The sequence below is a fragment of the Necator americanus genome, chromosome X, assembly GCF_031761385.1.
Source record: "Necator americanus strain Aroian chromosome X, whole genome shotgun sequence".
NCBI lineage: Eukaryota > Metazoa > Nematoda > Chromadorea > Rhabditida > Ancylostomatidae > Necator > Necator americanus.
Genome location: NC_087376.1, coordinates 27,081,060 through 27,097,532, shown reverse-complemented (window position 1 = coordinate 27,097,532; position 16,473 = coordinate 27,081,060). Strand labels below are relative to the sequence as shown.

The 16,473-nt window shown below is 37.7% G+C and overlaps 1 protein-coding gene across 1 annotated transcript; it reads left to right on the top strand.

Moving 5' to 3' along the window:
• Nucleotides 1-311: 311 nt before the first annotated feature.
• RB195_025657 (uncharacterized protein) lies at nucleotides 312-6,718 on the top strand (the record flags this gene model as incomplete). Its single annotated transcript, XM_064213899.1, has 5 exons — nucleotides 312-363; nucleotides 736-880; nucleotides 1,081-1,160; nucleotides 1,520-1,615; nucleotides 6,570-6,718. 5 exons carry the CDS (start codon nucleotides 312-314, stop codon nucleotides 6,716-6,718), a joined length of 522 nt encoding a protein of 173 aa, XP_064069780.1.
• Between the last annotated feature and the right edge of the window lie 9,755 nt (nucleotides 6,719-16,473).

Below are 16,473 nucleotides of genomic sequence, written 5' to 3'. Positions count from 1 at the left end.
CCCGCCCCTACCCTCCCCCCACACCTTCCTCGACCACCACCGTCATCAATTCTACACACACACACACACACACACATACACATACACATACCACACTTCACTTGCAAAGATCCTGACATGTCCTGGATCTCTTCAGTGTAATGAGTTTCATGATTATTCCACTGCTTGATTGACTAGTATTAATTTGGGCAAAGATCATTGGCTCCAGACTTCTTGTTCTCTTCTTCTTGTCTCTTCGCTCAACCGTACCGCATGTTTTTGAATTTTCAGAAGAAGAAATCCTCAATTTTTACGAAAATTTTCAGGAGGAAATGATCGTTTTGCTGTTAGTGTTCACTATCCTCTCAAGTAGTTGGGCGATTTGTAAGTTTTCTCTTCCATATTTTGTAATGTTTTTTTTTGAGTAATCGAAATCCAATTACTTATTTCTTCCGTTAATGAATTTTTAAAATTTGTCTATCCAGAATATTTGCTTTCTTCCCAATTTTTCCATAGTTTCAATAAATGATCTTTCAGCGGCACTTCAACTATGACCAAGTGATGCTAGATAGGATAATTGTTGAATGAGTTAAGGAGAAGATAATGGATAGCGAAAAATACTGTGAAAATAATACTTGCAGATTACTCAATATTTAAAATACATAGAATACAAATAATTCATTCTAGCTTGATTTTTTGATTAATATTTGGTGAATTTCTTTTTTTTTTCTTTATGAGGCTACATCAATATTTCAGCATCAACTTGTTTTTATCTGCCGAACATTAATCTGAAAGGTGGTACATACGATGAATTTGACGCTAGTGACATAACGCAATGTTGCATACAATGTGCAAGTCAACCATGTTGTGCTGGTTACACATATTCAAAGGCTTTAAAAAGGTGATTTTGATTATAGCTTTCAATTTAAACAACCTAAGCAACTAACGGAATCATATAAGAGAAAACAAAACGGAAAAAAAGTTATCTTTCGATGTCTTCATAAGAGTTTTCTGATCTATCATAAAAACAGATCTACCTTGCCTGATATCTATGTAAAAACGTAAATGAGGTATAGGCACGAAAAATTATTAATATTCCAGATGTTACATGAAATCCTCCATAAACTACTCGGAACAAGAGGATATGATGATTAGCGGTATCCGAGCGAACGCAAACGGAGGTTAGCCATCGTACCTCTTTCTCGTATCACAATTGATCTACTTTATATCCACATAGTTTGCCTTATTTTGAACCAAACCCGCTGTCATCATCTCATCTCACGCCCATCATTTATTCATTTAATGCAACATCTCACGTCACTCGACTTGAGTTCGCCGTAGCTCATTCAGTCACCTCAATTTCGTGTCATCGAATATTTGCCGTAATTCGGCGCGAAAATGCACTGACCAAATATCCATGTATATCCACGCTATATACCAGTTAGTGGAATGGTGTAATTTACGAATCATTTAAGTTGGAATGAAAAAATATAGTTCACTTTGTTCTGTTTTCCTGACAACCACCTCATTACCTTTGCAGGTGTTGGTGCGAAAATGAAAAATGTGAAAATTGAGGGAAGCGGAGGGAGTCGAATCACTTTGGAAAATTCGGATGAATGTCAACAGTATTGCACGGGTAAGAGAATCGAATTTTCGCATATATTTTCACATGTCTTAGCAAACAGCATTTAATATCTTATAAATATCCACTGAATGTTTTTTTCTTGTTAATAACTTTTTCTGCAAAAGAACATTTTGTATCCGTAGAGAATTGTTAAAATTTCATAGATTTTTAATGGTTTACTTGAGCAGAATTTAACCTATCAATCGGAATCTTTTGGATTTATTTCGAGTGATATCTGTTGTTTAAAACGTAAATATTTTCCCATTACTAAAAACAACTGTTCTCAGTAAAAAAAAATGCATAATATCCTCAAATAACAATTTGCATACCTATATGTTTGGCAATTTAACGATGAATACACTCTCTTCATCAATGCAACCGAGCTCAACAGCCACGTCGGAACAACCAAAATAATTTTTGAATTTTTCCTAAGCAGTGACTATTTATTGAAATTACTTTTTTTCTAAGAGGACAAAATTAAGGGAATTTGTAGCTATTACGTCAGTAGTTTTTAACTGTATAAATTGACACACGTCATACGCAATTTTCCAGAGATGGAATATGACGAACTCTTTAAAAAATTATTACCTGTCAATATTTTCAAACCCGAGCAGCTAATAACATTTTTTTCTCACTCGTCCATTTGACAAAACTTGAATACGTCAGTTCTTGCTAAGTCATGAAAACTTGATTGAATCATGAAAATTTTAAAAATTTGTTAAAATGTGGCTGCAATTGCAGTTAATTCAGAATTCATGCATGAAAAATCCTTTCCTTTTAGGAACCAAGACAAATCTAATGCTGAGGTAAAACACCAAAAATCCTTTTTACATTCAATGTGCCTTGAGATGTAGGGATTGCGCTAGTCATCAGCCCTGTTTACTGGAAAATTTGAGAAAGTTCACAGAATTTCTGCAAGAAATAATTTTTCCACTACATTGTTGGTTTCTCTTGTTCACAAACCGTCAATTCAATTAGCAAAGACTGATCAATCAGGGGAGGTTGTGCTGTTTTTCTGACCATGAAAATCAGTTTTGAGTCCCATATTCTCTTCCGTTATTCTAGAAACATACCGTAAATTCCTGTTCTCAATTGTCCGTCACTTCAGTTCTGTTTTTTTTTCGCCATGAAATTAACCCCAAACGAATGTTGTTGTATTTATATCCGCCATCAACGTCGGCTTTATTGTACCCGTTCTCGCCACCACCAAGGTCGTTACACGAAGCGAGCACAAGGAGAATCGACGACTAATGACTGGTGTCAGATGAACGAATGAGCCTGATCTGATCGCATCGATGAATCCGCTCGTCAACAACTTGGGTGGGTTAGTGGCGCCGTCGGGGTGGCCGACGATCACGCATGCTTCGCCTCCCTGGAAGAGGGCGATCGCCATCATCACCATTTCCGGCGCAACAGAGAACCTGTCGGTACGACCATTCGCGACCGTTTCCGCTCGCTCCTATAATCAAATTAGAGACGCTCGTCCGCTTTTTGGGACGCACACGAATCGCGACATGATTTAGCGAAGGCAGTGTTGCGCTAACCCTCTCGGCGCCGTTGTCGGATAAATGACTCGATGAGGGAACACCATCAACAGTTCGCGAGTGGATGTGATCAGAAGGATCGACAGTTTCCGGCACTGGTTCACTTTTTCGAATGAAAACCTTTAGTCTGATCAGTTTGATGTGGTATCCTAAAGGGTCATCTGGGGATTTAAAAAGAAGTTAAGAGCGAAAAGAGAGGTTGGTCTAACGAACAATATGGAACAGAACCTGAATGATAAGGGAGTTAAAAAAATTCCACTAAAAAATGAAGTGAGAACACCTCATAGGTCTTTGGAAAGTTTTGATTTTTGGGTGAACATTTGTTCATGCCTTGTTTAACAAAAAATAAAATGGCTCGACTTTTCTAGTAATCCCTTATCAAAACTACAGGGTGGAGATCTCGCTCACATTTTCAAATCCATCCAGACAATTTGACCACCATTCACTATGCACTGTTGATTTGTACATATCTTGGAATCGCTTACTCCCCTTTCTTATCACTGAGCCATAAAAAACCACTGAACTGCTAGGAATAAGATGACATTTTATTTGTATTTTCTGGATATCCTTTTCGAAATAGTAATGTCTACTGCAATGTTCTTTGTTTTTTCGTGAACGATCGTTTTTTTCTACTAATCAGACTTGTTTCACATCTCTTGCAACTGTACTTTTTTAACTTAATAAGGCTGGTTTTCCTATAAATAGATGATCGTTTTAGGGGGAACTGTACAGGATAAGAATAAAACGAGATGGAAAAAAGAAAATATCTTTAAGTTGTTGTAGTCAATGTACAAAACAACATTTACATCGTTGAGGTAAGACAAAAAAAAATCCATGTTTGTACTTTTAGAACCAGATTTTTCATGTATTCTAAGTTCTTCCCATAATATCAGGATTTGATAACACTCAAAAAAGAGCTAAAGGAGTGTTGCAGCGTATTTTACTACTCCAATAAACGAGCGCAATCACCTTCTGATGGATTAACCTTTTAAAAATGGTTCACTTCCTTGGAAAATCAGGAAACTTTCGACGGATCAGTGATTATGGGCTTGCGTTTCAATGCAAAACTATTGAGTAACGTTATACTGGACATATGCAAGAGCATAGTTTTTCATGATGAAAAATCTCATTCAAAGAAATTATAATTAATTATATAATAAAAAATCAATATTTAGAATCTCATTCAACAACAAGTTTTTGTGAAGTTATAGAGTTCTTTAAAGAGAGAAAAGTCCAATTAAATGTCTAACCTATGACGGAAACAGCGTTATCATAATTTTTGAGATTGAAATAATCCACGGAAGAAAACTGGACATCCCAATGGTAACTGAGGTAAAGGGGTAGGAATTTTGTATCGTATTGCGACCCGTTTTCAGTTAATTACGAAAAAAATAATGCTACACATTAATTTCGTGAGAGTGACATTCTTTAGAGCCCAGCTATGTGGAGATTCTCAGAGCATTTAGTACGGTATATGATCGTGGATTACTCTTGCTTCTTCCTTTTTGCAGAAACGTTTTGACTCTTTTCATATAGCATCACCTAAAAGTTACGGTAAACCATCCGGATACCAGTATTTGATAGGTACGGTAGTTACCGGAACGAAGTGAGTGGAAAATTAGATATTCCTAGAGCTCGTAACCAACTTTTTCCTTGGCATTCACTTATTAGAGCACCTGTGCCTGTTAGCTATGGGATCAGGAAGATAATCAATTTGTGGAATCGTCACTGACCATCACATTTCTGTCTAAAAGTATTTTTAATTGTTTGAGACAAAAAATAGTAGAGTCAAAACGACATGAAGCAAGGTGCCGTTGCATAGCGGTTGCGTTCGAGGCGGTGCGGTGGAGCCCAGCGGTAAGTGAGGACCCTTGCTGGCCTTGTTCGAGGTGGTCCCAACTCGATTCCAACCGCCATCTCCACCCTATCTCCGCCTCGAGCGCAACTGCTCACTACACCGTGTTTCATATCGTTATGACCCGACTATAGCTCATTTTTTTTCAAAAGATCGTCAACACGTTAGCTAACTTAGCAGTTCAATGCAACTTTGACGCTCCTAGATATAAGGAAAAAAATTCGAGAATTCTTAGACATGAGGAGAAAAATTGGAGAATTACTGGGCTGTGGCGGGGTCAAAGCGGCTTGAAACTCGGTGCAGTTCGGTTCGAAGCGAAGCGGTTACGACTGATATGGGCCTTTGCTTGCTCCACACGGACTGCAGAGATAAGTGGAGCTAGCAAGGAGCCCTTCACGATTACAACTGTTAGCTCCAACGCACCGTCCAATTGAAGTCAATTACATCGAACTTCAGTTAAAGGGAGCATATCACGAATCTGAGGTGGTGCGGATTTCAGGTGGAGTATCCGTATACGAGGTCGTAGATTATGGAGACGGGGGTAGTTCCTCTCATCTCTCTCTGCATCACTGCAAACAGCCGCTTCCAGAACGCTGTTTTGTACGATGCCATCCATTGCAACGCTCCAATCTTTGCGCCGCCTACGCCTTGCGATTCGTCGAAAATCAATTCGGGCTGCCCCGATAGGCAGTAAGCGACGCTACGCGCGCAAGGGTGGCGCGTTGCATTAGAAGGCATCGTACAAAACAGCATTCATGGGCGGGCTGCTTACAGTGATTCAGGGAGAGATGAGCGGAACCACCCTGGTCTCCATAATCTACGACCCCCTATACGGATACTCCACCTGAAATCCGTACCACTCCAGATTCGTGGTATGCTGTCCTTAAATTAGACTCAACACTAACATCCTCGCTGGGACGAAACCGTAGAGGTAAGCTCTAGCGTGATACATTAGGCACTTTTTCCTTGGAGATAGCACCTGATGGAATTTTCAGAGTTCGGTTATTCCATTAGTAAGTTAGGTTTGGCATGACGTTTGCAAAAACCATAACGGAACTGCGAGACACTACTTACAAATCCAGAAATCTGAGGTTTTATTGGCATCAGGGCGTGTTTCGTTTATTCATTTCTATGGGTGCAAAGACTTGTCTCGTTTTCCTCACGTGCCCCTGATGCCTCTGATTCCTGAATATGCTCTTCGCATTTTTGCTGTGATACCAGCAGGCTACGTCAGAATTCCTACCTCAAAATTGCTCGAAAACTCAAAAACTTGCTTCTAAATTATGACAAAAAATCGATCATTTTCATAAAATTGCTGGCCATATGTAGCAGCTTAAGTTTTCAGCTTCCTGTTAGCCCTACTACTGTAGCGTGCATAACTAGTTAAAGATCAATATTATCGAGTTGTCGCTTATTTTTTACTGTTACAAATTGCTTCAATTAATAAGTGATCTAGATAACTCAGTTAATAAATAATTTTCAATGCGAAGAAACTTAGGGATGTCGAAACTGTTGTTTATTTCCTTCAGTATCCTACACTTATGTGCATTTCTTCTTTTTTTCTTAGCATTCGGCGTTTATTCCTGGTCACCACCTCGATACGATGATGGACGCACATCCGGAGAATGTTCATGCATGAAACGAATCACGGCCGTCAAATATCATTTTGGTAGTCAATCCGCTATTTTTCCAACTGTTGCTAATCTACGAATATAAGACGGCATCAGAGAAGCGCTTATTCGACGTCGCCACCGTTCCCATACGAACTATGTTCACATTTTTAAGCTAGGTATAAACACAGGAGAACAACGCTGGCATAGATGATGTGAATGTGTTTTTCGTCTCATGTCTGTATTTGAAATTAGTATCACATATTAATTGCTATCCGTAGAAAAAAATTCTGTTTTACATCTTCTTTTTTTTCCTTAAAAACAGATTCGATTATGTGTTAGGAAACTACATTGTATTGTTATTGTTCATCTTCATTCAGATTATCATCTTCTTTCTGAATTTTCTATTTCTGTCAATTTTCCAATTTCTATTTGGGATTCTCTTCTACTAAAAGTACTTACTGATGATTTACTAGATCTGATACAATGTATACTAGTCCTTCTACTCCTAAACGAGCTTCATAATTCGCGATTTTATTTGCTATTTTCTTATTGAATATCATTTTGTGTTTAGTTGCATACTGTTCGCGTTGTTTTGCATTATTCCATTGAACGATCTCTTCCTTGCCAGTATCAATGAACGATAACCTCCGATTTTGAACATTCTAAAATCATAATAGAATAATGTAGTTTTCCTGAAAATTGCTTGGATAACACTACTGGCGCCTTTCAACGCTACAGAAGTGCAGTTTCAAAAAATATACTGTCATGTTAGGAATACCAGCAAGCCTAGCATGAGAGGAATTCATTCAGCGACAAATAAATACAAAATTCATTCAGCGACAAATAAATTAGTACATAAAGTATTCATTTTATGATCGTATCTTAATCAATTTAACTGAACGGCCATACAGTGAATTCACTCGTACATTGACTACAAATTGGTTAGAAAAGAAAATAAGAACGATAACGCAGTGATGGATCTTTTGCCTGATATCACCTTCATACAGGGTAAACGAGAATGTTAGTAAATTTGAAGAATCCTCAAGCGAAATATAAAAAAACGTCCAGAAAGAAAAAAATGGTGGAATGGTAATCCCAGATTTTCAGTGTACTAAACAAAACTATCACGAAACAAATTTTGATAACAGAATTAAATATAAGTGAAAGTCGCTAGACCTTGATAGTCGTCCACAAAATGGAGGGAGCCTTACGGATTCGTGCGAAAGAACCGAAAAATAAACAAGAAGAATAATGGTTACTCGAAATTCCTCATCACATTTTAGAAAAAATATTTCGATCTAATCCATATGATATTTCTTTCCTTTCTCTTTCGAATCTTCTTGTTCAATTTGAAAATTGCAGGTGGTCATAATTGAAAAATTAACTCCTACTCAGTTGCTGAGTCAACCTACTGAACGAATTGATATTGTCAGCACTTACCAGTAAAAAACGTTATCGTTCTTATTTTTCACGTTTTTTCTACGGTAGAGTTCTTGTTTAAGCAGACAATTTTTAAGATGGAATTGTTTTGTCGAAGATTTATGGCTTTTGAAAGAATTTACTTTGGTATACACCGAGGAACGCGTGATGCTGATTGATTCCATCTAATGAACATCTAAAAAATAATAAAACGTAAACCTTAGGGTATGAAAGGAGAATTAATGATGGTGATAAAGATTTAAGTAATGATAGCTAAAGTTTAGAGTCGCATTACTGTTCGCAATTAATCTCCACAGTTGTTACTAAAAACCGAATAAAGCTGAGTTGTGTTTATTTGAGCGGGAGGAAGCGGTATACCGAGGTCGTCACTAGATGTCTTATCTTATACCTGTAATTAGTCGAAGCAGTTGTTTTCACGTGATTTATTTCCAGAACACATAACTCGAACGTTTTCTAAAATCTATATACATAAAAGTAATGAAAATTATTATCGTGATTTGTAGCAGGATGGATTAATTGTTCAATCTTGCTATAGCCCTTCAAATTTCCCTTCTTTATCTCTAGTTATTTATTCGTTTGAAAACACTAATTGGTATGCCACAAAACAGAAAATAGAGACGGGAAACAGCAGAGCTCACAAGAATTTCCCCAAAGTTTTAGTTTTAAGCAGAAACGTTGGCCCTTCATGGCAATTGTGTGATGGGTTTACAGGGGCACTGTACGAACGGGTCGAGTACCCTAAGCGGAAAGGCTCGCTAACCTTGTTATCCTCGAACGGCTAACCATCACCAAGAGATAATTAAGACCAATAATAAGAAGAACTCGAAAAAGAGCATATCAATGCAGAATTCCAGTTATCCAGTCTCATAAAAGAATAACAAAAAGAAAAAAGAAACCAGAACTGTTAGCCATAAAGACGGATCAAGCAATACTCATTCTGATCGTTGTTAGAGAAGGATCTTCCTCGCGGTGTCTGAAAGAGTAAACTTCACGACTCGCTCATACATAGAATATCAAGGATCTTCAATTTAGATAACCTATTTTCAAATTACTTCTATTTTGTGCCAGAGATAACTTCGGCAGAAAGTAAATTAATCCAAAGTGCAACTCTGCAGAAAAAGGAGTTGAACATAGTTGAGAATATTTTGGTAGACTGTAAAGCAAATCGAAGCTCCCTGTTCTTCGGATTGTTGGTCGAAAAATCCAATACTTGCTTGCATTTAGCTTAACTTCCATTCGTGAGATACGAAAATCCAAATCCAAATCGCTGACTCTTCGTTTGTATTTCAAACTCTTTAAATTCAGAGCGCTAAGCCGACTTTAATAGGAAGGAAGACACTCAAACTCCGATTACTGAGTTATAGTATAAGTCGCTAAGCGGACTTCCTGTCTCTTTCGCTTTCATTCCTGTCTTCTTCCATGCCACATAAAAAAATAGTTCACTTTTTTGTACAATCTTAAGCTACAATTCTAGCTGAAGGACCGTTTTCAGAGAAGTCCCTAGCTCCTATATCTGGAAACGAATTATCGTCTGTCCGAACAACAAAGGCAAAAATTTTTAAAAAATAGAGAACATCGATACTAGAATTTTGTAGGGCAGTTGAGGTCCTTTATTGATCCTGTGTATTTGCTTATATATTCCAGTAACTTTATTCAATCTCAGTGATCATTGGTGAAACGGTCGATGATTATTAAAACGATGTATCCGGTGGTTTTCGTTCATATGAAACAAACAAAGTGCAAAACGCTGAAAATATCACAACTCAAACAACCGGTCGACACTCTCTCGTTGATTTTTACACTAATAGAAGGCGTTGTTTCCTTGTTGCTCGATGAAACATCAAATATGAATGAATTGTTCGTGTCTCATGCAATCATTCCATAGATAAACATTCTAAAATTAACGATAACTGGTCTCTAGCATCCGTTAATTGAAAAACTATTATCGATGATCACTCATTGATAGAATACTAAAAATAACTCGTGTAGACATCATTAATATGGAAATTAAGATGCGAATTGAACTCGCTTAATTAATGAAGTGCGCATAAAACAATTAGAGAGGGGAGGACATGTCGTTTCCAAGAATTCGGCTTCTATGAGCGTCATAGTTGTGCTAAAAATTGTTACATGTAATTTGATTATTACAATTGTCCTCTGAGAAATTTAATTTTCGTTAAGATCTAAAAATTAGGGAAAAAAAACTTCAAGAAATAACTGAGGCTCAAGGACGAGTGAATCTCTTTGAATTCACGACCTTTGTAATTATTAGTAGAATTAAGTACATAATGGGGCGATGGCTTTATTTCTTCGTTTGTTTCAAAAATCACGACAATTTTGAACCTGACAACTAAGTATCAACATTATTTTCATAGTTCATGTCATAATATATACGAGTAAATCGGTGATCTTTGTCGCTAACAAAAAAGATTGTTTCTGAAAAATAGAGCCGTTCAGAACACAATGTATACCCAGACAACTAGAAATGAATGAGATGTAAGTTTCAGAATAATTTTGTTACGTGCTTAGCATACATCATTTCACAATGTACTGTAATACTACTACTGTACTCAAGGCTTTTAATATAGCTAAAAAGGTAGAGATTCACACATTAAGGACTCGTAATAAACAGTGCATTTTCTAGTATCAAAGTATCCTCCGTTGCGGAAACGAACTAACCAATTGGGTCATTTAACAAATTTCTTTCGTTCATTCTGTCATTTTTTCAGTTTAGGAACATAGATACATATATCAGTCAAAATATTCGATTACCTTCTTTCGTCGGTACACTGGAATGTTAGTTCTTTTGGAACAGAACTCACACGAATTTGAACTAAGGAAGTTGAAGATTGTGTAAGGTAACAAATGGAACAACTCGATTTTTCAAATCTTGTCATAAAACAGCACATGCTACCATTACCATGATATCTATAGATCCCAGATCTAATCCAAAGATATCCACGAGTTCATCTTCGAGATGATCTCAGAACAACATCTGGAACAGAATAATGTCCGATCGAATTACGGTAATCGTCGGTAGATGCTTGTCACCTAACTATCACTTAGAGGTTGAACTCCAGAAACCTTAGGTCTTCCTGCATATCTCAAAACCAGCTTTCATGTTGGATTCCGAGAAGAAAGTGCTGATCGTAAAACTCTTGACAACTGGTAATACTTCTTAAATATCGTTTACAAATTGGCTAAAATAGTTGAACTAGACCTAAGATAATTAAAATTAAACTTGGCGATGACAGCACAATTTTCTCGAACGATCACATATCAAGTGACCTGTAGATTGACGGTAGCGATCTTAATACAGTTCTGAAAGTGACAACTAATCTAATCATGACGTCTAATCCTCAAAAGCAAAGAATTCCCGATCAGTGAAAGACCACAGCGTCCTTTCTTATTTACAAGAAAGATCATGAAGAGGACGTTCGGAACTACCGTTCATATGTTTGCTAAGGGTTTTAGACACATTTTTCACGGTGACAATTTTTACGCACATGCGCATAGGCCATTAAGCTTAAAAAGCCAGAAAACCATACTATGTACGGAGAATCTGGCACGGTTTTGGCTGTGAAGGTCACAGAGTTTCGAGAAGGAGGAAATTGTTCCTCCTAACCTTCCTAAATCGTTCTGTATGAAAAGGCTTTCGACTACGTAGGAACGAATAGTATAACGCGGAGGTCCGCTAACATAACGAATATGCGGCTCTGACGAAGGCGAGGGCACCGAAGCATTCACCTTAAAGGTTTCACCCCGCGAATCTGAGGTGGTACGGATTTCAGGTGGAGTGTTCGTATACGGGATAGTAGATTATGGAGAGGAGGTGATTCCGTCCATTTCTTCCTAATTGCCATAAAAAACGGCCCGGAAGATGCGGTGCGTGCAGAAGGCTGGCGCGCTCCAATCGAACTCCTTGTTGAAAATAGCGCGCTGGAACGCTCGAAGCCGTATTTTCTTGACTGTTTTCTGCAGCAATTAGGAAGAAAAGGACGGAATCACCATTCTCTCAATAATCTACGATCCCGTATACGAATACTTCACCGGAAATACGTACCACTCCAGATTCGTGGGGTGATGCCTTTAAACCACTGCTACTACCAATACATCAGTACTATTCATCTTTACCACCATCCTCTCCTCATCGCTATCCTTAATAGAATATGATTGCGTGAAAGTATAATGCTCAAACTATCTACCGCCTAAAGGTAGCAGTAAGGAAATCATTCGTTCCTGAACCATAGAGGAGATGTGTTGATAGAAGACTCTAATGGAACTTATATTTTCCAGATGATACTATCTTCTCTGCATTAAAACAGATATGATGGAAGCCCATGAGGCAAAAAAGAGTACAAAAAAGTGGGAAGAATACAATAAATGGTGACTATACTTGATGGAGGAGAGTCATACTATGGGTGAACATTGGAAAACAGACGGTGACTGACGGAGCGGCACCGTCGCCCGCCCATTACTTCCTTAAAAATGAAGATTTTTTTGTAAAGCTTCATGCAGTTAAGGTCTTCTCCTTGAGATCCACTTTCATATCTATATTATGTGGAACAAATCTAATAGGCGTGCGGAGTTATGCTTAAAAATAAGGAAATCACTCCCATTTATAGCTATAAAGGATAATTACAACAGTTTTCAAGATGAAGATTTATTTTGAACAACTATGCAATGTTAATGTTAAAGGCGGGGAGAAGAGGTCCATATCAAGTTTTTTTCTAATTGAATCATTTCAAGAATATTACTAAGAGTATCAAAATGTATTGTTTTGGTGTTTTGCTGTCTTCCAGCAACCTTAATATGGCGGATAAATTATATCAATAACAAGATATAGTCCGGATGCATGCCAGGAGGAGTGTTGGGATATGCTCGTATTCTGAAAATAGACGAACCTTTCTTGTCCCCCAATATCATATTGTGAGATATGTATGAACCTTCAAATTCTCCAAATTGCAAATCCTTCCTGAACGGTATGCTGGAGGGGTATGTACCTCAAGCTATCCATTAATGTGAGGATGCCATTAGCACACAGATGATAGCACAACCTCATGAAGTAATAAAAAGTTGACTTTAAAGAAATTTGTTGAATTTCAATCCGAATAGAAATTCACATAATGTTAATATATATATATATATATATATATATACTGGTTAAAATGAGAAATAGTAGGCTACACTTAGAAGTCATCATCAATTTTATATATATATATATATATATATATATATATATATATATATAATATGAATGTCTAATTCGTTTATAATCATGTCATTTATGAGCGTGTCTCGAATCTATCTGATCCACAAATTTTCTGTTTCCTTCGCTGTTACTGCCAGATCCATTTGAGCTCGGATCTGTAGATTTCAAATCACCATCATCGCGCTGTTGCTTACGAGCTCTTCTTACACGGCCATTCAACGCATCTTTTGCACTCTTCCATAACTCCACCTGGCAGTTCATGGAAACCAAGTAATACTTAAAGGCATCATCCCACGAGTATGAGGTGGTGCGGGTTTCAGGCGGGTTATGCTTATACGGGGTCAGAGATCGTGGGAAAGAGGGTGATTCCGTCCATTTCTCCGTAATCAAAAAACTAATAAATCCTAATTACATACTTATTAAGTAGAAAATGGCTCGGAAGATGCGTCGCGTGCACAAGGCTGGCGCGCTCCAGTCGAACTCGTTGTAGGAAAAAGCGCACCGGAACGCTCCAAGCCACATCTTTCGGGTCACTTCTTACGGCAATTAGGAAGAAATAGACGGAATCACCCTCTTCCCCATAATCTACGACCCCGTATAACCATAACATATCTGAAACCTGCACCATCCCAGATTCGTGGGGTGATGTCTTTAAACAGCGCTTATAACAAACACAATGGGTATAAATAATGGCTAGACAAAGACTCTTAATTTTTATCCCTTTTATGAATTCAACTCTGTCGCAACTAGGGATGGCTGGCTTTCAAAATCCACATAAACCACCTTCTCAAGTGCCAACGCAAACAAATTTCTTGTTGCACTTTTTCCATCTTCTTTTTTCTTTTTTTCTTTTTTCTTCCTTTGTTTTCTTCAACATTCTTTTCTGTCACAGAGCCATATCGTAGTTCTTCTCAAAAACTTTTTTTTTCTGTATTTTGTTGTAGAATATCGCAAAGTGAGCACCGAGATGTCAGTACCTGTTATCGGAGGTAGAGGTAATCTAATAAGTGAGCCCCGGAGGAGCTCCTTCAACTCGTGCACCTCTATTTTCAACGACTATTACTGTGGTCACATGTCAAATCCAAAGGATTGTTCGGGCGTGTTTTTTTGAAGCGCGTTGACCCCAGGATTTGGTTTATTTGAAATCGCTCCATAATCAAAACTTCGCTATTCTTCTCTTTCTCTGGTGCTCTCTGTTCACTAAATCAAGACATCTAAAGTGAGGTTAGAAAATGAATCCTAGGTGAGTTCATGAAGCTAAGGTCATCTTACATCTAGAATTTTAAAAATCTTACCTTATTACTTTAGTAGGTGAACTGCATTGCGATATCAAAATCTAAATAATATGAAACGTTACATGAACTTTCATAGATTTTCCTGTTCTACCTGATGAAAAGTAAAAAGAACCGAGAGAAACGGAAAACTCGATTTTTGTAACAGTGAGAAGTGGTGGGCCGATCTAAACATTAACAATGTCAAGGCTAACAAAACTGCGACTATTTTAACTTTACCGAGTACCATCGGCCTTCTCAGTGAGCTGTGAGCGCAGAATTTACGTTGCGTTCACCCTCCATATCTAAGCGTCAGGCTACGTCAGCGGTCTCGGATTGGCGAAAGAATACGACAGGAAACTACATTCAGAGAATATCAGCTATTAATTAGAACTACCGTATACTTTCAAGTAGTTGTGCGCCTGCATCTTCATTAGCCTACATCTTAGGTTTTCCTTCATGTTAAAGGCACCACCCCACGAATCTGGTGCGGATTTCTGGTGGAGAGTTACTATACGGGGTCCGTAGATTATGGAGACAGGTGTGATTCCGTCCATTTCTTCCTAACTGCCTTAGAAAACGGCCTGGAAGATGCACGCGTGCACAAGGCTGGCGCGCTCCAATCGAACTCCTTGTGGAAAATAAAGCGCATTCGAACGGAAAGCTCGAAGAGGCATCGTCCTAGCCGTTTTCTACGGCAGTTAGGAAGAAAAGGACGGAATCACCATTCTCTCAATAATCTACGATCCCGTATACGAATACTCCACCGGAAATCCGTTCCACTCCAGATTCGTGGGGTGATGCCTTTAAGACATTTGTTGAAAGGTCGTATATACATCGAACATGTAAGTCAAAGATGATTACAAATGATTCGTACACTATGGATTGCCAGGATAATAATCTGCCTCTGGGCCGTTAGGGAAAATCTATAAAAATTATTAGTAGAGAATATAAAAAAACTGACTTTTTTGAGGTTTTTTTCAATAATTTTGTCCTGTGGTAGCAATCGAATCTTTTGCAAATTGATGAGAGTAACTGGGAAATTCTAATTGATTTATTATGCAGTTAGGCGCTTTCATCCATAATTTTTGAAACTGGAAGCTCCCAAATAATACAGACTTCGATTCACGTGTATCTAAAGGGCATTATGAGCATATATATATATATATATATATATATATATATTAATTTGATGAAAGATACGAGAACAAAAATGGGCGCAGCACGAGCAACATTTACGGCTGCAAGCGGAGAATATTGGAGAATTTTGTCCCCACCTGTTTGACAGCACAGTTTTTCCAGCGTTCTGTTACGCCCCTTAAACTTATAAATAAAAAAAATAAGAGTAATCGCTAACAAATAATTGCAAAAAATTTATATTATCGAGTTTGATAAGCTGTAATTGCAAGAAATGTTCACCAAACCTTTTATATGTATGTCCATGGTTAGGTCAACTATAGTACGCATGATCTTACTCCAAAATATTTCCGGCTACAAGATTAAGGACATCTTTGAGTGAAAGACCGAGGATTCATAGTTGTGGTTTCCGATCTGAATTTGCTCCAACTACAATCCTAACCGTAGAATTTGATGAATTTTCGCAATGTTTGCAAAATTACGTTTTTTTTCTCGCAGTTTCTTTATTATTTCCTCCAATTATGTTCGTTTTTTTAAAGATAAGCAGGTGTTAGGAATGAAAATCTCGTGATGCACAGGATGAATTGGTTGCTAATATAAAATTCATAAGTTTTTGTCAAACTTTGAATGTTCCTGTCAATTGCGTTATGATCTTGCAAGCGAGTTTCAATTATTGGACTCTTTTGCTGCTTTTTAAAATTTCCCTCCACTTTACATGTGACCTTCTAATGGAAAGGAAGAAACTGAAAGAAGTATGCTGTTCTGAAATGTGACTAGGAATGTTTCCAGAGTATTCCT